General features: G+C 35.9%; 1 protein-coding gene across 3 annotated transcripts in view; it reads right to left on the bottom strand.

Moving 5' to 3' along the window:
* Positions 1-24074, bottom strand: part of LOC103460460 (partitioning defective 3 homolog B-like) — a 213444-nt gene that overhangs the window by 175405 nt on the left and 13965 nt on the right. For all 3 annotated transcript variants that reach the window (XM_008402636.2, XM_008402652.2, XM_008402642.2), the window contains exon 2: positions 23788-23889. In XM_008402636.2, coding sequence (XP_008400858.1) covers positions 23788-23889 — 102 coding nt within the window. The remainder of the gene's footprint in view (positions 1-23787; positions 23890-24074) is intronic.

The following is a 24074-nucleotide window of genomic DNA, read 5'->3' as shown; positions in this document are numbered from 1 at the left end:
CACACACACACACACACACACACACACACACACACACACACACACACACACACACACACACACACACACACAAGTGATACAGGATGGGCAGACAGCACCACCTAGCCTGATACAACAGAAACTGCATCTGAAGTGTATCACAAAGACATTGTAACCCCACCCCCATCACAAAAGCACATTTCTGCCTTTTATGGTTAATATAAGTCATCTATCTGTTTCCTATTAGGGAACATGAGCTGTTCAGAAGCAAGAAAAATAGTAGCAAACTGAAATATTCTACTATCTGACGTTGCCTATCAACCTTGCTTTAAAGAACAAATAACTATCTAGAATGGCTCCAAGCTTTGTTATGTAGATAGTATGTTAAAAAGAATCCTTTCAAATGAAATAAGCTGTTTTTGCAGACCCACTCAGCTCTTTCTGTCAGGCATCTTATTATAAGTTTAAGAATGCTTGCTTTGTTACATGGCTGAACTGTCTAGCATCCACCACAAAAGTTACAAGTGGCGTGTAAATCTGAGGTTATTTCAGCATGAAACTCTCTCATATTAGCATGAGGAATATTACTATTAATGTTCACCACACTTCTATGTGATGACCATAAAAATAACTGCAGATCACAAAGAGAATATGAATGAGCCCTGAGGCAGGTGAGTTATTCCACACGAGGCAATAAGATGCCCTCTTTGTGTTTCATCAGCAGATATTCCTGTTTAGCCCCATTTTCTCCCCCTCTGGCTTCACTTTGCCTTTTCTTTTTTGCTTCCCATCATTTCCCTTCTTGCCTCTTTTCATCTCCGGTTCTCTAAACCATTATCTTCCTTCCTTTGGCTTCCTTTTCAGCTGCTGATACTGTTTCTCCCCTGTTTCTCCCTTTGCCATTTCTAAACTTCGCAGCAGCTTCTCTGGTCAACTGTGCCCATCTCTCAAAACATCTTTAATACCAAAAATATAGACTTTTCAAGTAGGGATGCCAATATATTGGCTTTAACATCAATACTGGCCAATGTCATTTTTTGACACATAGGTATCGATCCGATAAGTAAAAATGTGCCACTATTAAAAAAGTAACATTTATTCAGTTTTATTGTTGTTTTTCTATCTAGTTTGGGAGAGACAACGGATGAATTGGTCTATTCTTTAAAGGATAAATACAAAAGTTAACTATCTTTAAATATACAACTTTCAAAAAGCCGATGGTTGAATGATGGATGGACAATCAAATTGATGACAGGTGACAGGATGAATAGAAACAACCTTTAGATAACTTTTGGAAATAGATATTTCTCCACATTTATGCTGACCTGGACAATTTGGAAATCGCCCAGGATGAATAGATACAACCTTTCGATGACTTTTGGAAATAGATATTCCTCCATATTTATGCCGACCAGGACAACTTTGATTTTTTTTTTTTTTTTTACTCCTGCTCTCCTGACAAAGTTTCAGTCCTGCCTGACAAATCAGCTAATGTAAATCCTCATGTTAAAGCACTTTGCTCCATTAGTTAAACCACTAAGCAACAAAGAGCTTATTGATTAGGACATGAATCTGATACACTCACTCTCACTCTCTCAAACTCGATATTCTATTAATCTGACACAGTCATTTCATAGTGTTTAACTTCCAGTCCTGCTTAGTCTGTTATCTTGCATTGTTTAAATCATTTCAATTAAGAAAATGAAATACAGCATGTTAAACTTCAGATTTATATTTGATTACTAAATGGAAAACAACATTTAGAGCCCCCGCATACTGCACGTCATGAAGACCTTTACAAAATTGCTACAATGGAAGACAGGGACGAAAATATCTACACACAGACACAGAAACCATCTGAGGATCACTACGCAACCATCATCGACTGGCCATTTCTGAAATCAATAATTGGGATGGTGTTGTCCGTGGATGGAGAATATGAATGAATGAAATTCACCTGCTCAGCAGTTTCGAGTCTGCATTGGCGCATGTCTGCATAGCTTTGTCTGACTGTGTTCACTCACCCCTTTATTGATCTCCAGTCACCTTAACTCTCTCTAGAGCATGAGAAATCCAGACAAAACAGACAGGAAGAAAAAGATGAACGGGGAACAGAAAGGATGTGAAGAATGAGAAACACAGACATAAAGCAATGACAGTCAGCTTACATAGACCACCATTAAAATACAGTCAGACAGACCACATACAGGGACTTACACTTGCAGAAAATAGATGAGCTTCTATTCAGAAAACCAGCATCCCTTACACAACCAAAGTATGTCACTTTCCAATTGCTCAGTCTTGCCAACATGTTTTTGTTTTTTGTTTTATTTCCTATATTCCTCATTGCAGGAACATGCACAGACTGTGTCCTCACATATAGCATGCATTTATGTTGGCGTATATTTGACTGTCCACTACTATCTCCCCGAGCCTCTGAGTAGACCACACTTGACCATATGGAAGAGCATTATGGAGACACAGTAGCACAGATGGACACAGTCTGTCCATATTCTCAAAGATGTACAGCTAACAGGCTAGATGACAGCACTCATTACCAGCACAGCCTCCAACAAGAGAAAATCGCAGAGGCAAAAACAGAATATAAGGAGCAAAACTGGCACTATTACATACAGTTTAAATCACAGATAATCATTGGCTTCATATTAAGGCTGAAGGACGTTTGCAAGTGAGAGACAAAGTTTTGTACCAGCGTAAATACGCAGTAGACTATACATATATTTGTACCTTCGTAAAGATGTGCAAAACATTTTAAACTAAATACACCTTTACTTCCAGCAGTAAACTCCTACTGATTTTTTTTTTTTAATAAATTAATTCAATGGGAAGAAAAGTCAAATATTCAGAAATAGCTGATAACGCAATAAAAGCCACAAATATTTCTTTGGTGTAACTAAAAAAAAAAATCATATGAAATATTTTGTTGATACTTTACTTTTTTATTAAGTTGGTCAAATTGACTTAAAAATCAACATTTAATTATTAAGGTGTAACAGAATCTTGAGATAATAAACTGCCTCAATATTTCTCAAAGAAAATTTATTTTGCCAAGCGATATCGTGTCTGCATCAGATGACATGACTATGATTAGATAGAGGGATGGATAGACAGATGGACACTTTATTCATCCCCTCAGGGAAATTCAGGTGCCCAGTAGTCCAAAAAGTGCAATAAAAAATACAATAAGTAGAACAACAGTCTAAATAAACAGGGCGTATATTGCACTAAAAACGTTATGAAGCATTATTGCAGTACTATAGGAAACAGATGGCAGTCCAATTCATGAGCTTCTTTCCTTAGCCAAGGTGTTGTGCATCCTAATGGCAACGTGGACAAAAGATCTACTGAGCCTCTCAGTCAGGCCTGAGAGGCTGACACTTCTGTTACATTATTGCATCACATTTTTGTGACACTATAATCCGTATGACAATCACATGTCTTACAGATATTGTGCAGACCCATTTGGGATGTTTTGGATGTTCTCCTGGCATCAGGACTCCTATAGCATTAGACAAGCAAAGAAAAAAAAAACACATCAAAGCCTTGACTGGTTTAATCTGCACTGATTAGACTCTTTCCCAAACACATTGCTAAAATCTCGTCTTGTATCATCTCTCCCACTAACCAGGCTACATCATTGCATTACTGTTAATGATTTAGTAATGTTTAATTTACTCTCCAATGTGGGATGGATGAGAGAATTGGCCATTGTTTAAGATTGTTGTTGACTGAAGTCAGAAAAAGGTAACTCAACCACATTGACACCACATCAAGAATTGCTTTTTGTTTGTCACAATGTAACCCTTTTTTTGCACATTCTGACTGATTACCTGAAATGTTATTGATTTATTGACATCATGACATGTTTCAGAGCTTTCTGAACCATCAGTGTTCACTTCTGCTACATCAGTGGAATCCACAAAACTTAATTCCCCTGTACCTTATTCACCCAGCTTTCTTTCCCTTGATTCCTTCAACCTCTCCTTTCTCTTCAACAACTTATCAATTTCAATTGGCTCTCCGCTTAACAATGAATGCCTGAGTGCCTTTTTAAGTCGGATTTGCTGCCTGTCAGATTTGACTGATTACAGGTTACCCACACATCACAATCTCACATTTATGCAATCATGGCTTCGGACTCATATAACCACAAAGTCCTTAGATGGATGCTATCTGAGGATTACCTGGTGAAAAGCTTAAGTAGTGACAGCTGTCAGCTGATATTACAAAATCTGAATCAGATCCCAACTCACATATGTGTTATTACAAATGAAAACAGAAACACAGTTCATCAATGCTTAAACATATGCACTTTCTGTATTTTCACACAGGGATAAAATTAAGCCACAATTGTTTTTCCTTGTGTGCACTGCAGTGCTAAGATTGTTTGTGAAAATTGTTTGTGAAAATGCAAACATTAGCAGACATTTTTAATCATCTAATTATATGTTCATAATATCCATGTAGTGCAAAAATAGTGTGGTAATGTAGCACCAAATCTTTCTCAGCATTTACTGCAGACAAATAAATTAGGTCAGTGGTGTTTCTTTTAGCTGTTTGGAACATAGTTTGAATTTTCAAAATGTCAAAATTATGCATTTATATTCTGCCCTCTTCATGGATGACCCAAAATAAGATCCAACTGGCATCACTATTCAACCAATGAGTAAAGTCTCCACCTGTTAGCAATTAATACAGTGAACAGCCCGTATTTGCCAGGGTTAGGGAACACAACTGCTCTCTAGTAGCTGAAATCAGCAAATATTTGAAACTCCCTCAAAGAATGCTCATGACTGCCTATTTTATTAGTTCAAGCAACAAATATAGCATAACAAATGTTAATATGCATGGTGGAAACTATCTTGGCACTACTGCAGAAATTAATATCTATAGTATTCTTTATCCAGCCCATCAGTGCCAAGGAAAATAAATGCCACTATTAAACTATTAGGACATAGCTAAGGGAGAAATATAAATTGTGTTGCTGTGTTGGATGGACAGATTTGAAAGAGGGCAGAATTCCATCAACTATGTGAATATGTCAGAGAAACAAGCTGAGATTTGTTCTAGGGGGTCATATGTGTAGGTCACCTTTCATCTGTGTAGCAGTGTCGCAATGAGCTATGCAAGCAAATGACTATGTTCAAAGATTAAATTCAGATTTGTCCTTTTCATGACCCCCTTTAAAAGATACAGATGTTAAATTTTAGATTTTGACTGGATATAGAGAGCCAACATTAAAAAAGTCTTCTGAAAGTTCTCAAAGCTCAGAAAAAGTCAGTGCAAATACCTCTGACCTCTAATTAGCTTCAGATGCATTCCTCACTCTGACACTTAATCCTAGATTACATTTCTCCCACCCCTCCATCAGAATGTCTTACCACCACCTACTCAAGGTGAATGACGGAAATTATGTGATGCCTACTCATAGAGCTGATGATCTCTGTGTGTATATATGTGTGTGTGTGCATAGAGGTTAGGCAATTAAATGAGCCTGTTATCATCACTCAAACATTCAGGGACAAGTTCACTCTTTATTAAGCTCTCACAGCCCAGCACATTACTCTGTCAATGGATTTAAATCTTTCCACTAACTGCTAGTGGGTGTGTGTGCATGCATGTGTGTGTGCGCGTGTGCGTGCGTGTGCATGTGTGGTGACAATACATATTCACAGAATAAATCTTTTTAAAACACACACTGTACTCACACGGAGCTCACATGCACCACATTAAACTGGTTTACTTTCTCAAGAGGTTGACATAAGAGGTGGTCCTTCTAACATCTCTAAGATTGAGGTGAAGAGAGAGGCTTCCATTCAACACTGTGATTACATTAGCCCTGAAAACAGATGTTATCATCCCTTCACAGTGCTACGAATCAAATCAATCTCAACATTAAGTGATGTGTGCATAAGGCGCAATCTTTTTCAAAACAGATTACAGGCCACCAAAACACCAGAACAAAAAATCTCCAGATGAGGTTCAGATTAGCTTTCAATCTATAAGGTAGATTTTAGCTAAGGTGGAATGAGTGCAGAGCTTCCAGGAGCACAACACATAATACCCTTAAAGGCTAAGGTGAATATAGCTTGGGGTATGTAATCGTTAAATCAAGAACATAATTACCCCATTTCTTCTTTGAATGTGTAGCCAAAATGAGACTGTCAAGTCATCAGGGGCTCAATGTAAGAGATTTAAAGATGAGATCCTAGAAAATTGCATCCTTTCTGCTCCTACAATCCCAGATGATGCGAGTTTTCTTGCTGGGAAATAATTATTTTGAGAGCAACTTTCAATACTATGATGTGCTTTATAAACAAATTTTGGAACTAAGAGAAAGACTAGTAATCATGTCTGATGAAAAGTTACTTTAGATGAATTTGAATTGAATTCATAAAAAAAAAAAAAGTAAATCCCTGCCCCGATAATAGCAATAGAAGTTGTATGAAGTTGAATCTAAATGGAACCTCGGTGCCAATATATGTACTTAATAACTACAATTGTACTTTGCAAAAGTTGGTAAAATTGGGTAAACAGATCCAAGTATATTCAGAAATGCTTGTCAAAATGTTTTGTTTTGTAGTACTTGTGTCTATAATAATTAGCAAAACTGTAACACAATTGCAACTGTGATTGGTTGGTTTTAACAATTGTCATATGAGGTGCATATATTTTGCAGTGATAAACGCCAAAGTTGGACCAAGACTTACTTGGCAAAAAAGGCATTTTTAAACAAAACCAGAAAGTGAAAGACAAAAAAATATTTGATCAGGGCATCCCTTTGATACAGTAAATGGTGTGACGCCATTTTGTTTAAATATAATTTCCTAAAAAATTGTCAACAACTATATTGATTAAACAACATTTCCTGCATTTTTCTTTTCTTTACGACTACATAATGTCTTCACCACTTTACTTTAACACTAGGTTCTCATTAAGTATTAGCTTACATCAGGGATGGGTATTAAAATCCATTCAACAATAATTATGTACCTATTGTGATATATAAACACATTACAATGACAATTATGATTCAATATATTGTGCAGCTATAATAAGATACAAAATCTTCAGGTAACCCATGAAAAGTTTATGCTCCAACAGTCTGAACACCGAAGGATGCCACAGAAGGCTCTTAGAGATTTTCTCATTAAGGTAATCCATTTTAAAGAATATACCCACTCAGGCATTTATTTAATAAGTCATCATCACAATGAATCTATAATGAGGTGGACTTCATTGTACAAATTATTCACATACACACAATTTCACATGGTGCCATCCATCCACATATTCTTGGAGGGTCCCAGGTGCAGATGTGTTTTTCTTAATTAAGAGCTAAGGACCATAAAGACTACAGGCTTTATCCTTTATTATTCTCTTCATTAACCCCTTAACTCCCCCTGCTTGTTTCATTTCAGTCTCTCTTTTAACCCTTTCTCCATCGTTTCAAATCAATGCTCCATATCCTGCTGTTAGGCAGCCACCTCATGCCCATTTCACAGACTGTTACCATTAACCTCACATTTGTCTTTATTTTACTCTCTCTTCTGAAGTTCTGTAATTACCACCCTCCCCCTATCTTGCATTTTATTCACTCTAGCAATTAACCCCTTTCTCTGTTGCAATGTCCTCTTCTCCTTTCATATGCTCTCCCAGATTGCACCTATCTATCTCCGTCTCACCCTTTAACTGTTCTTGTTCTTGTCATCTCCCTCTCACTGACTTTCAGTCTCATCCTTGCTCCAAGCAGCTTCTCTTTGTCCCACAAATGCCATTACTCAATTAACCCCCCCAGGTTCATGGTTAGGGGCCAACATATGTATCAGGGCTGAATCACATCTGTCTGTGCTTTTGACAAATGAATGGTTCACACACACATATATGCTGGCACTCCAAGGTGTGACTCAGAAATGATTGGATTCATTAGGGGAAAGGGTGAAGGAAAGCGGTACATGGCAAACGGGAAGGAAGGGGGTGACAGAACAGGGAGAAGCCAAATCATTACTAAACGCTAGTGGAAGACTTAGAACACGGAGGCCCCCAAAAAAGTAAGAGAGGCAAGATACAAAGATGGGTATTACTTAGATGCATTAACAGACTGGCAGGTACTTTTAAATAAGACAGAGCGAGCGGAAAGGGAGAAAACATGAGGACAAATTGGAGACATCTGAAAGGCAGCACAAAGAGATAGCAAAGAAAAGACAGAAATAGGGAGCACTTAGCTTCATTATGGCAAGTTCCCACTGTTGTCGTCCTTTTATACTGCCATAATGAGCGAGCTCTCAATGTAGCAGAGAGATAATGATACATAAACCAAGTCTGGATGACCTTTAGGGGGGGAAGAATCCATTAATTGGAAAAAAAAAAAAAATCAAGGCCACAATGCATTTTTCCAAACAGTTAAAGTTATTTTAATCTAAACATGGATTTCTTCTGATTTTGTTAAATTAGGTTTAGAAAATAAGGGTATATTTTCCACTTATTATTATTCATTTGTATAATTTTTCACAATTAATTTGCAATAGCTTTTTACAAACATTGCTTAGTGGTACATCAAAGTTTGCACGTTTTATGCATTTTTGCAACTTTGATTTCAGAAGAAGAAAGTTATATAAATTCAGGACGTGAACAGTTAGAAAGTTCAAGACTGTGGTAGAGATGTGTTTTTTTTATTATTATTATTATTCAAATGGAACTGGTGTCCATCTCCAGCAGTCATTGGGTAAGAGACAGGGTAAACTCTAGACAGGCTGGCAGTCCATCGCAGGGTAACATAAGAGACACAGGACACACACACACACACACACACACACACACACACGCATACACACACACACACACACACACACACACCCTAATAATCTTATAATAATTATATTTATAATAATAACAAGCATTATTGTTTATTGCAATACCTTCTGGGACATTTATCGTCCAGCAACATTTGTTCTTGTGTCGGGTCTAGCCAACAATGCTACCAACTACTCCAATGTACAGACTGTACTTTATACAAATTAGTTTTATAATTGCAATTTTAAGAATAAAATTACTTATTTATGTGGATAACACTGCATTTCCACTTCCCATTCATGAGTTGGTGAGTCTCTTTAAAAAAGGTGAACTTATTCCATTGTTCATAATATGATAACTTTTTTCTACTGAATGGCAGATTTTTCATATTGCATGGAAGCCAATTCTACTGGAATTATGATACAAGACATTGATGCATAAAGAAAGGTGTCGCTACTTTCCTTTACCCATATTTATCGTATTACATCAAATTCTATCATGTTCTGTAAAAATGTTAAATCGCAGAGTAATGTGGCTGAACTGTGACTCGCGTAAATTTATTGCATTGGGTAACTGAGAGTGTACCAAGATACATACCGTATCAGCCACAAAGTCAAATATCCAACCCTGTGTATGGTGTGTATGAACTGGTTAATATACAGAAACATTATATTAAGACTATAAGTAACTAATTGCATGAATAATCAGTCCTTATATATACCAGTGCATCTGTACACATGTATCCATACACACATACACACACACCCAAACACAAAAAGATACATGCATTTAACAGATGGCTGGTGGTTAAAAGAGTGTGAATGATAAAACCAGCCCACTATTCCTCTGCTTTGTCCATTATTCCACTCCACTGCTTTTAAAGAGTGTAAGTGTGTGTGCGTGTGTTTGTGTGTCCGCACGTGCATAGAAATAAATCTGTGTGTGGAGCTTTCAGCATGCACCACGAATCTGTGTCTAAGTGAAACAATTTAATCACATCACAAGCATCATAAATGAACAATATTAAAGCTAAACTACCAAAGTAAAGCATTAAAAACAGCTATTTAATTTTTGCTCCATACTACTTTTATTGTCTAAATTCGTCAAGTGTGACGAGTTCCAGGCAATCAAACTAATGGTGCATAACGGGCCTACTCAAAATATGCCTCACAAGTAATGTTGTATTACCCATCTGTGTACGTAATCATGTGAAACATGGTGTGTCTGTAACATATGAGGCTGTGTGACATTAAAGGTTATTTTTAAAAAGATTGTAATCTAGATGGTTTATGATGCGTGTGGGCTTTTTTTGTTGGGTGTGCATGTATGGAAGAGATGTGAAGGAGGCGGCAAGTGTCAGCTGCACTTTAATTATGTGTGCTGCATTCACACATAAAACGACCTTTCACATTGATAGAAAAGTATCTAATCACACAGTCATCCTAATTGTGTCATGTAACCTAACTTACCTTTATTCCATAACCTGAAGCTAAAAGAGTCTGAGTGTTTGATAAGGATAAAAAAACAGGAGCAAAAACAGAGATTAGTAAAATCCCAGTCTAACACTGTAATTGTGTTTTAGAAAAATTAGTTGTACTTTACACAAACATGATCACAAAAAACTGAGTTTGAAAGACACTGTGAATCTTATGTGATGTATTTTCAGTCCTATTTTTTCTTCTGCTTTTTTAGACTGCTTATTACATTTTCTTCTCTGTATTTGAAGAACCTTGTCACAGGCTTAATATGTTTGCACAATTACTTGGACTAAATATATAGAGAAAGAAAGGCTGGCGTGATTTTCAAATTTGATCTCATTTAGATTTAATGTCACCCCACACAGAGCAAAATGTTTTACTGAAGGCTAAAATCTTGTTGTCTTCAGACGTAATGTTCAGTGTAGGTCAAATGCTAACTTGCTGAAAGCTTCAGTCTACATCCACTAACTAGAAGTGTTGGACAAACAAGAAGAAGAAAGAAGCACGGTTGAAAATCCCTCACAATAGTTGTAATGCTGTTTGCAGCCCCACAAACAGATCATTGGCTAAACATCAGCAATAAAATAAGGCCTAGACAAGTGGTAGGTCCAACAAAAGGTGCCATTCATTAAACTGACTTTTCCATTAAATATAAAATTGGGATTTAAAATAGTCCTAATTTATGCAACAGAGGTCATGAATAAAACAGAAACAATAAATATATTATTTTAGCAGCAGTGTCTATTACTGTAGCTTTCAATTTTAAATAAAAGCAAATAATATCATGCTATGCATTTTTATCTAAAATGTGCAAGAACAATGACATATTGAAACATATGCTATTTTTAGTCAAAGTAACCATACTGTGACCATTTATCACTGGTCTATGCTTACACAGGCAAAATGGAATGAAACTCTTTATCCCCTCAAAAACTGGCCAAAATTAATATTCATTTAAAACAAATTCCATAGGAGAAAAACTAAGCATGCAGTAACACAGTTAGACCAAAAGTTTACACCAGTAAATGTGAAGTGTCTGAGAAAGTGCACAAAAAATGTTCAATTTGCATACACAGCTTAAACCTTACTATTCTTCTTTATTTAAAAGTGTTTCTGACTATTCATTATTTTTCTCTAACAGACACTAGGAATTAAAATAATTTAATCAGTAAATACAATGTGGATATTTTTATCCAACTTATTTTAAGGATAAAAATAATTTGAGGTCCCTGTGATTTTTTTAAGCAAATATTTAAATCTGTGATAATGAGGAAATTATTCAGGTCATGTTCCCTGTTAATAGCCAGCCATTTTCCTCACTCACTTCTGTGCCCATTACCTCTTTTGTAAAGTTTACCACCACCATGAAAATGAAAACTATAGCCATTAGTGGAAAAGGAAAACACACCAGCTGTTGCTGCCAACAGATGCTCTGAACAAGTTTATAATTTATATCCGTCTTTCAGTCCACAGAATGCCTTTGTAACTAATAGCATGTGCACACATTAATACTACAATGGGTAGATGGAGTAATTCTTCACACAAATGAACCAATTAGGACCTTTAAAAAAATCTATTTAGTAATCATGACTGAAAAATGATCATGTGGAAGTTATTTGGACTCACACATGCACAAATAACTACATTTGAAGAAGTAATTTGGCCAAACTAATCATTAAATACAGATTGATTCCCGTCACCACTGTTAATGTGAAGCTCGATTGAAATATCTTAGACAATTGTCATTTAAGATCATTTTGACTTAACTTGTTTTCTGTCTTCAAACATTTAAATGTTTAGTGAACCATTTATCACATCGGGTATTCACTTATGAATATGAACCTATGTTTCCCACTGCAATCCAGAAACATTCCCCAACAACAAGAAACCCAGAAACGTCGGTGGGTTTTGTTTCATATTTTTGATACCCTTTGGTTCTCCTTCATACCTTTATAATTCTTTCCTTCTCCAAATTAATTTATCTCAGTTTGCAAAACAAGGACAAGCCATTACAAATGAGACAATTACGACCCTGGAAGGGCTATAACGTCGGTAATCCTCCCTTTCCGCTCTCTTCATGCCCACACCGATATAAACTTCACAATTTCACAAGGAGCAAGAGCTCGAGCAACAGCAAGTTAAACCACACACAAAAAATTAAAGTCAAAGCATTGATAAGTAAAGATGATGTGCTTGTAATGTTATTATTCATAGCTGCTTGTTCTGGCGTGACAAGATAATGAAGACAATAGACATCAGATAGTCAGTCAGTATTTTACTGGGTTCTGAGGCAGTTAATGATTAGGCTCTTACCACATTTGATGTGTGTGTGTGCATTTGTGTGTGTACCGCTGGTTGATGTGTCAACATTAATTGAACCATGACCAAGATCAAAACAATGAGACTAGAAAGGGATTAGAAAGACGCGCCATGTGAAATACTGAGAAGCCATGATTTGTGTAGGTGGATTCTGAGTCGTTCGGCATTTCATAAAAACATTATAAGTCCAGACTTAGTTCCAGCAAATCCTATTATTTGTGTAGGAATTCCAAGTTAGACTTAACAATCATATTAGTGTTCTAATAAATGTTACTAACTGAATTTTTTTTCAGTCGTTTCATACCTCTCTGAAGCACGTGGGATGAAGCAGGTCAAAATGCAACACGATGAATCTAATATGGCATAAAAACAATGACTTACTTGACGGAGTTTGGCTACATCGAGGCTCACTCCAGTAAAAAAGACATATGGAGCGATCAGATAGCAGGTAAAGCAGCGCACAGCGCAGACCACCATGCTATCAGGAAGGTTTCATTCAGTAACTCAGGATTGTTTATTGTAACGGATCCTGTATTTGCCTTTGAATGTTAAGTTTTATAATTGAATTTTTTTTAAATGTTGAAAGATTTTATTTTGACTTTTTGCATTATTTAGCCTCTTCAGAGCCTTCATATGTTTTCAGTCTGTTAAAGTTATTAAAAACGAGTTTTTGTCTAAATTAAGGTGAATTCATGGTTCTTTTTTCCACATAATGTAACCGGTAGTGCTTATGATTAAAAAAATAATGATTATGTGATCGGTATCTGTGATCGGCCCTCATGGGTGATCGGAATCGCAATCGGCAAGAAAAAACCTGATTGGCACATCTCTAATAGATATATGCTAGGTGTGCTTTTTATGAATACAATATATGTGTTTATTACCATAAAACATTGTCCTGGATCTGTACTTCTAAGTATTTTTTTTATAACAGTCAATTGCTACTGTTATTAAGCCTGGTTTTGATGGGGGCTTCCTCACGTTAAAAGTATTTTTTTCTAATCTTTAATCACAAGCATGCTCAGGATGACAAATTACTTCAAAGTGATATAATATCATCTGACTATACCAATAAATTACACTGGAATGGTTTGGAGTGCTTTAAACGTAATTTGGAGTGATCTATATAATTCAATGCAAATTGGTTATTTTTGTACTGTAAAGTGCTTTTAGAGACATTTACTGTGAAATGGCACCATTTCAAAAACAGATCTTCCTTGAATTGGACTGTATATGTGCTGTATAGGTTTGACCCAAGGCTCAATCAGTCAAGCAAAAAGGTTCAAAATAATGTTTTCTAGAAATATTACTGGATCAACATTTACATCCTATGTTGATTTCAGGATGTGTTAGATTGTACTAATTATTAAAGATGCTGAATAGTCATTTCAAACAAGTCTGTATTTACATGTACTAAATTAGATAACTGATCAAATAAAAGCATATGTACATTTTATTTAAAGAGAAAAATCAGTTTTTTTCAAAGTTACATTTCTTCACCCACAGATACTTTCAGTTCTAAAACTCTTGAAATTTAACTGGACCGCTAGTCCAGTTAAACTCTTCTTGCTGTTTTTGTGTCATTTCTTAAGCCTACTTATCAATAGATCTTTGAGGGCAACTTGGTTCAGATATATTTTCCTTTCCAAGTGAGAAATCAGGTCACAAAGGTTAAGTGAATGAGCAGGAAGGATAACATCTCTTGCTTTACTTTCTCCTTTCTCGCTCAGACACACACACATAACCGTATTATAGTCACCTTTGACCCCTCAGCCTTTCCCGTGAAGTGGCCAACTGGCGAGAATAATATTGACCTTCTACTAAAGAAAGCATTGCTGCTTATTGCTTTCACAGATCGCACTGGTTTCATTTGGTGGATATCACACTGTGTGTGCACGGGGATATACAAGAATAATGAATGCTTGAATTTAAGGTCTTTTGTGGAGTGGCTCTGAAAGAAATGGCCTAGATTGCTCTGCAGAAATTACTGATCAACTTGTTAGGCCAATTTCATTCACAATGAAGTTTAGAGATATTAAAACGTCTTTTAGACCTCAGCAAGTTATTGAGGAATAAAACGTTCTTACTGGCCATCAAACAAAGGTATAGAGTACAAGGAACTGCAGAAGCAACAGCAATACAATGTTTAGTGTCTAACTTTTTTTTCTCAATATTAAAAAGAGCCCCATAGTATTATGCTGCAAAAAAAGAGGCTATGAGGATTTCTTAAGGCTAAGTATGAAATGACATTGTAGCAAAATGTCAAGCAATATTATTAAAAACAAGGTTTTGTTTTGTTTTTTCTTTACCCCACAGCTGAAATAAACCTCCTCCCGCCTCATTAAATTTTCATTTGCCACCAGAGACCTACTACGGACCATAAGTCCAGCTATTGGATACCAAGCAGGGCTCAACATTAATGGTTTCCCTCTTTCAAATAGCAGTTAAATTTTGTGTTAGGGCACATCAAGCATCTCACATAGTTGTCTGAACCATCAAGCCTAAAAACGTGTATATCTTTTTCAATTTATTTATTTCTTATGGGGTGGGTGGAGGTATTAAAAGTTTTCCAGTAGGTGTTCATGAAGAGTTTAGCTGAGTTTAACAAAGGCTGTTTATAGCTTGTGTAACTTGCAGCCTGCTTAATTGGAGAGTTTGATATAAATGGCAATGTGTCTTTAACATCGTCAGTGACAAATGTCTTAATTTGTCACCGATTTATGACTTTAGCCACACTGAAGGGATTTTGTGCATGAACAGTGTGTTTAAGGTCATACTACAGTATTTAAATTGATTTTAAATCCAAACTTTAAACTCAGCCTCTCCTAAACATCATTTTTAAGTCATTCAGAAGTGCCTTGCTGTTTTCCTTTGGACTATTGTCCTGTTGCATAAACAAAGTCTAATTGGCCTTAATGGCCTTAAGCAAAGCAGCTCCAAGCCGTCTGACTACCACCACCAATTTTTATAAATAAATTATAATTCCAATTATTTTATTTAAACACAAGTTATTACTGCATCGACAGTGAAATACAATCTATGATGTGTAGTTTTGTACACTTGAGGTCATTGTTAAGTAATCTCAGTCTTGTAAAGAGAAGATCACTTATTCTCATACATTAAATAATTTATTGACAATGGGACTATTTTGATTGTATCTTCAATGTGGGCACATGGGTGATGTAAAACCACAAAATAAGCATTAGGTAAGTGGTTAGTTTATATTAGTATTATAACGTGGCTATGAAAGTATTTCTGTGTACCATGCAAAAACATTTAGATAAGGTTTGAGCAATATTAACTCTTCTTAGTGCTTCAAAGGGTGTAAAACCATGAAAACCATCTGCAAATGTACTATACAGGTGATTTTTATCATTTTCATTGCAGTCTTTTATGCATTCTGACATTTTCCGTGCTGTGGTAGTTAAATGTGTAAGATGTCATTGAATTCTTCATGTGAATGTGGCTGGGTGTAACCGGTAGTCCTTGAGAAGGGTAAAGGAACAATAAACCTTGTCTTTCTTTAGCACTTGAAATATCAGCCATTAGCCAAATTGTAAGTTATATTTTGCAAGGTTCTTGCCTCAAAGATAAATTACATCGACAAGGACTATCCATCTATGCTTAAAGCTAACATGTAACACAGAATGTCTTTTAAAACTACTATACTTTGTGTAAATCATAACCATCAAACTGTAAACCAGATTTTTACTTGCATTATAAAAACATAGAACAAAAAAATGGAGCCTTTTTTCCTCACTATCTGACATAAAATCAGACTAGCTTTAGATCAGTAAGGATTGCATTAATTATTTATATTTGCTAAATGCAGGAATGATGGGTAAAATGATTTGTAGATTTTATTTTATTTTTTACCAATTCAGAGATTTACATACGTATTGTTAGGATTTGATAATTGCATTTCAAACTTAATGATGTATGATATAATTCAACAAGTTTCTCAACGGTTCCGTGAAATTTTGCAGGGCACAAGTCTTTTCTCACAGCAAAACGTCTATAGAACATGATGCCGCCACCCCCCACTTCCCAAACAGGATAATGTTCTCAAGCTTTGAAAGCTTTCTCCTTTTTCCTCCAAATATAAAAGCTGCCATTGTACTATATTTAGGCCATTGGACATGTATTTGCAAATCACAAAATTTTGTTCCTGAGTCTACTTACAAAGTGTAATCTGGGCTTTTACAATGCTTTTGGTGTAATGGATTCTTCCTTATTAAGTGATCCTATAGCCCATGATGCAACAGCACTAGTTTAACTGTGTATCATGTAATTATCTTACCAGCTTCAGTCAGCCTCTTTACAAGGTCTTTTGCTGTAGTTCTGGGTTTGATAAGCACATTTGTGCATTTTTTACCAAAACATGTTCATAAAATCCATCTCTCTCCTGAAAGAGATAATGGTTGGACACATGTAGTGCTTATAAAGGTATATACTGTTTTAACAGACAAAGTGGCAGTTTCGGGCATCTGGATTGTACTACAAAAAGTTTTAGTTTTTAAAAAGAATATGTAATTTTCTGGTTTGAACTGTATGTCTTTCTAATATTTTTGGTAAGTTTTAAGATTTTTCCTTTTTGTTTGTGGTGGAAAATGACTGTAGGCTAAAAATTGATGTCTTAATAGTAACGATGGCAGCTAAGCAGGGTGAAGGTGTGGTTCTCATTGTGAATACATAATGATGTACTTTGATCTTTAATTCTATTTGTTCACTAAACCTAATATTGACTGATCCTGATCAAGACTATGTTTCAAGACCCCTGACCATAATTTATAAACCTAACAATGTTTCTCAACAACTTCTAAAATACTGTTAACCTTTCAAACAAGCCGTGGTTGCAGCAAGTCAAATTCTAGATGCAGATGAGATTAAATAAATGCATTAGGAAATACACTTCCATCAACATAAATAAAAAATGCCGATGGAAATCAAAATTTTCTGCTTACTTCTCAGTTTCTGTGACATAAAGCTCTGAGTGGGCTTTGAAAATTGTGCAAGATATTAAGGTACTGGAGAAAAAAGGGGTTAGTGGGAGTGTGTGTATTGGAGGGGAGTGTCAACGTATGGTGATCTAAAAGCAAACATGTAAAACATACTAAGAAAAATATAAGAAACTTGGTATAACCTTGGCAAAAAGAAAGTCAATATTCTTTCCGTTTTAGGGTTTTACATATCTGGACATCTGTAGCTTACCAAGATCTCAACTTGCTTAAATCTAAAGTTATGTGCGCAGAAGCGATCATCAACTATCCATTAAAGCAGAAACAAAAACGTGGCACACACAGCCAAATATCTGGGAAAACAAAACAATTGTTTGGCCTTTTAACCTTTCATCCACACAAAAACTCTGCCTTACATCACTAAAAATGATTACTTTTGAAAACTCAGACCAAAGTGGATATTTGAGAAAATGCTGTATTTGTGTTCGAGTCTGTACATGGCAGTTTTAGGATCTCATGCATCGGGTCACTGGGTGGCTAAAGTTGGTAGTGTGTGGGCATGATGTACAGAGGCTACAGTCCCTGATGTGGTTGTCCTGGGTTCGATTTCCAGTATCTGCTATTTACTGCATGTTTTTTCCCATCCCTCCTACCCATTTTCTGTCTATTTACTGTAAATCAAAGGTCAGTAGAGCCTAAAAAAATCTTTAAAAAAATGTAAAAAAATAAAAAATAAAAGGATCATGGTCTGCAACAAATAGTGAGGCACTAACATCGCATGTGCAATCGTTATCGAGTTGGCCATGTAATGAATTAAGGAAAACTTAATATATCAGAGAGGTGCAGATTTTTACATTGGCCCAGACACTATTTGTTCCGATAATTTGAAGTGCAAAAGAGAGATCGGTTGGAGGTCAGCTGTTTTACTCTTCCCTACATCAAAGAGGCACAGACAAAATTGTCTTGCCTTCACCCAAGCTTAAGTTGACAGATGGTTGCACATTTTCCTCTGGAGAACTTTGGGGTACCAGGGAGTTCATGGTTGATGCAATGACTGGAAGGTGCCAAGGTTCTGCATCTGTTAAGCAAGCCATAATCACAAACCACCATAACCCTACTCCTTTACTCCCACCTTGTTGCAAGGAAAATTTCCCTAAGGGGACAATAATAAAGTGATACTGACACTGATACTGATATGTTCACTGTATGCTGAGCAGTTAAGTTATTTGGTCCAAGTGTGTTGGACAAGGGATGCAGGTAAACTTCAATTTGTTTTGAAATGGCCTTGTAGCTCTACCCAGATTGATGGACAACAAAATTAACTATCACTGTGGTCTTCAATTGGCATTGTGCTCCAGATCAGCAGACTTCCAGACAAGATGATGATAAATTAAACTTCAAATAACTGATCAAACAACTTTGAGAATCCTAGAAGGGATCAAAAGTCTAATGTGATTTCATTTCATTTCATAATCAAGTGCACTTGATTAGTGGTACCTCGGTGCCGTCTGTCCTCCTAAGACATATCAAAGCAGGAAGGGTGCAAATAGTTTTATAGTCAATGTCCCCCTATGGTTTTGGTTTTACTTGATAAATAACGACATGATTAAACGATTATTTATGTCACACACTCAAGGTTCAGATTTAAAAATCTGGTAAAAGTTATTTTGGTTTTAAGAGTATTAAATCCTTTTCATAGAAAGAGGGGTTACTTTCTTTTTACCTTGATTTATTTACCACGTTATCAATACATATCTGATACCATTGATTTTATTTAAACTGCATTTTGACCCATGACTTTGGCAGACTTCAGCTCTCCTCTGTTTTTCGTATGATCATAAATCCAAAGCCAGGCAGACTGCCAACAGTAAAACACTCATCTGGGATTAGGAACCATTTATTCATTTCAGCTCAGTAATACTACGAGAGCCTGGCTTCAGAATTCAATGAATATTTCACTTTCATTTTATATGCAATCTCTGGTGCTCAGGAATGTGCACTGCCGGGTGTCATTTTGTGCATTTTTCTGGTTTGTGTCAGTGTATCAGCCTTGCTTATGTGTGTTTTTCAGGAATTAGTTTGCTACTCATCATTTGATCCAAGCATTTCGATGTGTTGTTTTTTTTTTTTAGGTTTGACGTGCTATATTTGATTCTCCCCAGTGTGCGTGTATATATATATATATATGTATATATACTCTGTATGATTCTTTCTGGACATGATTAAAAGAGTAGGCAGTTAGCATAAAGCTATCCTTCAAAAATGTGAATTTATGGGATTTTTTAATTATACCTTCTCATTTTTTTAATTCTTCAAAAAAAAAATCAGTACTTGGCTTCTTCAAGGCTCATCTATTTAAATCATCTATCAAAACCGTACAACTGGAGTTGATGCAAGTTGCCTATTGCAACTTTCTAATCATCTAGAAATATATCACAACAATATTATGTCAGGTGTACACAACGTATGAAGATGTACTGCCTTTTGGGAGGAGAGACTTCCAGATGCTCCCATAATTCATACAATCGATCAAAATAAGTCTTTCTCCTCTTACACCATTTGTCAGGCTACAGCACCAAACACACTTATTGGTATGCACTAAAACAACAATAAATCAAATTCACTTTTTACTTCAACAGCATTACTACACACACAAAAAAAACATTTGAAGAACCTTTAACGAAAGCAGAAAAATATTATGAAAATAAATGGTATCACAATTATTAGCAACCCTGAAAGTTCAATAAAAAAAAGTTACTTTTAGTTATTTATTTCAAACTTGGTCAATGAAATGTAAATATAAAATCAAACAAAGCCCCATTTCTCTTAGTCTTTCAAAGTAAAAAAGCTAAATAACCTTTCATGTTATGTAAATATGTGGCCATTAGATTATTATAAATAGCCTTTGCTCATGTCTAGACACAGAAACATAACTTGGACTTTTAAAATAACTAGAACTGTGAGAAATGAGGCTGGAAGAGGGCTCAAATTTATCTAGCAACCACACAAAGAAAGTCCCCATTGTTAAGTACAGTGGAGGATCTGTGATGCTGTGGGTCTGTGCCTTTTCTAATGAATTTGGGAGTCTTGTCATGAACTTTGAAATAAAAGGGCATTTTAAATAAAAAAGAAATCTTTGAAATAAAAATACTCAGAGAACTGAAAATGGGCCATCATTGGTTCTTTTGAACGGTTATCGCAATTGTCTAAGTTTTATGCTTTAAAAAAAAGGAGGCTGTACAAAGTATCAACACCATGAAAACAATTTTGAGTCACCAGTGAGTTTAAACAAAAATGCATTTCTTATTGTCGGATTTTATTTTCAATAAATTCATGTACTGAAACAATTTTTTTTTTCTCTTCAATGTCCCAGTTTAAATATGCTGATGTTAAAAAAAGGGTGGGAGGTGTGAAATCACTTTTCTTCTTAACATCTTTTATCTTAGTGGTGTAAGTAAATGTTGAAGATACAATATGTATCCACAATACACCAGTCCATTTACATGTATCGCGTTGCTCGTTACAGAAATATAAATCAAATCTGTGCACAAGATTTTATTATATCGTTTGACCTTATCTGACCAGGTGAGACGATAGCAAACTACTTCTCATTTACAACACCAACCTGCAGAACTGTAAAAGCAAGTAACACAAACATAATAAATTACAAAGAAACGCTTTTAATTCAGAGGAAAAAAAACAAGAAACAATTATACACTTTAAACAAAAGCAAATGGTCCAGATCTCAAGAGTCACAGCTGTTTGTGGAAAAAAGACATTTGCCCATCCCTCCTGTAAGCTGCACAGTTTCATCAAAAGTGGAGCTTAAGACACCTCTGGATAATAAAGCATTACAAATTAAAACAAAGCACAAGTGAAATCTTGCATCAGCGCGAGTTCAAACTATTCCACATTACCCTTAAAACCATGGCAATAAGTTTTTGTAATACATACACTCCCAGCTCAGATAATGGTGAAATATTTTGCTCTTTAAAACTTCATAGATAAAGACCGTTGTTGAATTAAGGAAAGAAAAGAAGCCTGACTCATGGTTAACAAGAAAGAGAAGGCTTCTGTGCTTAAAGGTGCTTAAGGACAGAAAAAAATCACAACTTTAGCAAATTTGATATTAATTAGTGCAGGAAAATTCCCATATATTCAACTGAATTTAGACCCCCCTAAAGGCATACAGTGTGAGGCAAGGACACAAAGAAGATATGTTGTGCACTACACTTTCTAGCCAGCAGGTTCCTTGGCTTTTTTTAAGAAGTGACCTAAATGAAAAATTCAGTTCACCATAGGAACCAAGCTCATTAAAACGTGTTGACTCTGTTTAATTTGAAGAGCCATACAGTGAGATTCATTTGATGTCCTAAGCCAGAAAGTCTTTCATCCAGGTTGTTTATCACATTATACCATACTCTATGACAGAGCTCTCAAAAATAGACTTTTCCGAAGAGTTAAGAAAAAAAACTGACGCATTCCTAGAGGGGGAATTAGGAAAAAAAAAAATATATATATATGGATTTGGTTTGCCTCAAGTAAATGGTAATGGTATTCCCTTCTGCTGAAGGCAAGTTAAAACCTTTACCTTTGAATTTTGCTAGAGAAGCAATATTCTATCCGAGGGAATAGCTTGTGGGCTATAGCAGCTCAATAAACTGGAGTGTGAACATGCATACATTTAAAGTCCAACACACAAAATATACTGATAGCTGCACACACTTTTCCTTCTTCACAGTGTATTAAGCTGTCTCAGTGACTACTTAATAGGTAGGCATTAAATGTATTATACAGACAAATCAGACGTATAAAATATTCAAAGATTAATGCAGGTTTTTCTGGAACTGTGTAGACCGTATGAACAGCTTAGCCATGTGAGCCTGTTTTGAGTGAACCATCAGTTTTTTTGGGGGGGAAATGGACCATCTAAAGAGTTCCTCCACAATTTCATTTCAAAAGCCCATGTTTATATAGGCTCAGATTTCTCAGGCAGTTTTTGGCACATTTTTGATGCAAATGTTAAAGTTCACAATTAATTTATGACAGCTATTTTAAGAGTGGTCTGAGTTGAAATGTGCAATATGTGAAAACTTGAAATGGGGAGGAAAAATGGATGGAAAAAGGGTGGCAAAACAGATGTTTTGATGGCTAGAATGGTAAAAAGCAAAAGGCAACTTATTTTTGAATATTCAGACATACATTATGTTGAGGGCTGCACAGTGGCGCAGTTGGTAGAGCTGTTGCCTTGCAGCAAGAAGGTTCTGGGTTCAATTCCCAGCCCCGATCTTTCTGCATGGAGTTTGCATGTTCTCCCTGTGCATGCGTGGTTTCTCCGGGTACTCCGGTTTCCTCCCACAGTCCAAAAACATGACTGTTAGGTTAATTGGTCTGTCTAGATTGTCCCTAGGTGTGAGTGTGTGTGTGCATGGTTGTTTGTCCTGTGTGTCTCTGTTTTGCCCTACGACAGACTGGCGACCTGTCCAGGGTGAACCCCGCCTCTCGCTCGGAACGTTAGCTGGAGATAGGCACYRGCACCACTCCCGACCCCACTAAGGGACAAGGGTGTAAGAAAATGGATGGATGGATATTATGTTGACTATATGTCATGTTTATGGGGCAATGGTAGAATCTAAGTGCAAGTGTCAAACCAGAATGCCATATAATGTCCAGTCTTTAGTAAATCGGAAAATCGGAAGAGAAACAACTAGAGCAAAAGAAAATAAGGTGGAATAATAGGAGTGGAAGATGTGGGAATGACAAAAGGACAAGAAGAGCTAATCACAAGTGAATAGATGCAGCTGGAAGGAGAGCAGAATGCCAGGTTGAGGGGAAGGGATACAACCTGAAATAGACATTAACATTAAACTGAAAAAAATCCCTAAACTCGAGAAATAGCTTAGATGAGAAATGATGAGGATCACTGAATTAATATGAGGAACAAAATAAAATAAGATCTAAACAGACAATCAGAAACATAAATGAAAACCAAAAGTAAAAAATATATATAATCTGGGAAAGGCAATACTTTTCCATACCCATTTTCTTTTCAAAACATTTACAGACCCATATGATAATTATATAAAATTCCTTACCTTTCAAGATTTCAAGAAATTATGGAAATTGTAAATTTACATTAATAATTACTAAGGAGCCTTTAGATCATTTGGATGTTAAAATTCCTTCCTTAAGAAGAATAATTCACACAATGTACACATTTTGCCTTACAGCTTTCTTACCTTGTCTTTGTCCTCGACCAAATCACTGAGGATGTCATCAGGGTCCAGTATACCCCCGTCACAGTACTCAACATGATGGGTTCGAATGACAAAATCTCCCTCCTAAGATACAGAACACAACTGAAAATCAACAAGCTGCAAACAATTGATCTGCTGTTAGATAATAACTGAAATATTATTTTGTCATTTATTTAGCCTTTGAGTTTCAGCTATTTCTAAAATCTCATTAGTTCTCCCGTAAAGTCCCATATATTTGTCAGTTTCAACTACAGAGGTCAAATGAAGAA

Source organism: Poecilia reticulata, linkage group LG2, assembly GCF_000633615.1.
Source record: "Poecilia reticulata strain Guanapo linkage group LG2, Guppy_female_1.0+MT, whole genome shotgun sequence".
Taxonomy (NCBI): Eukaryota; Metazoa; Chordata; class Actinopteri; order Cyprinodontiformes; family Poeciliidae; genus Poecilia; species Poecilia reticulata.
The sequence above is the reverse complement of the archived record's forward strand: the minus strand, read 5'-3'. Positions and strand labels throughout refer to the sequence as shown.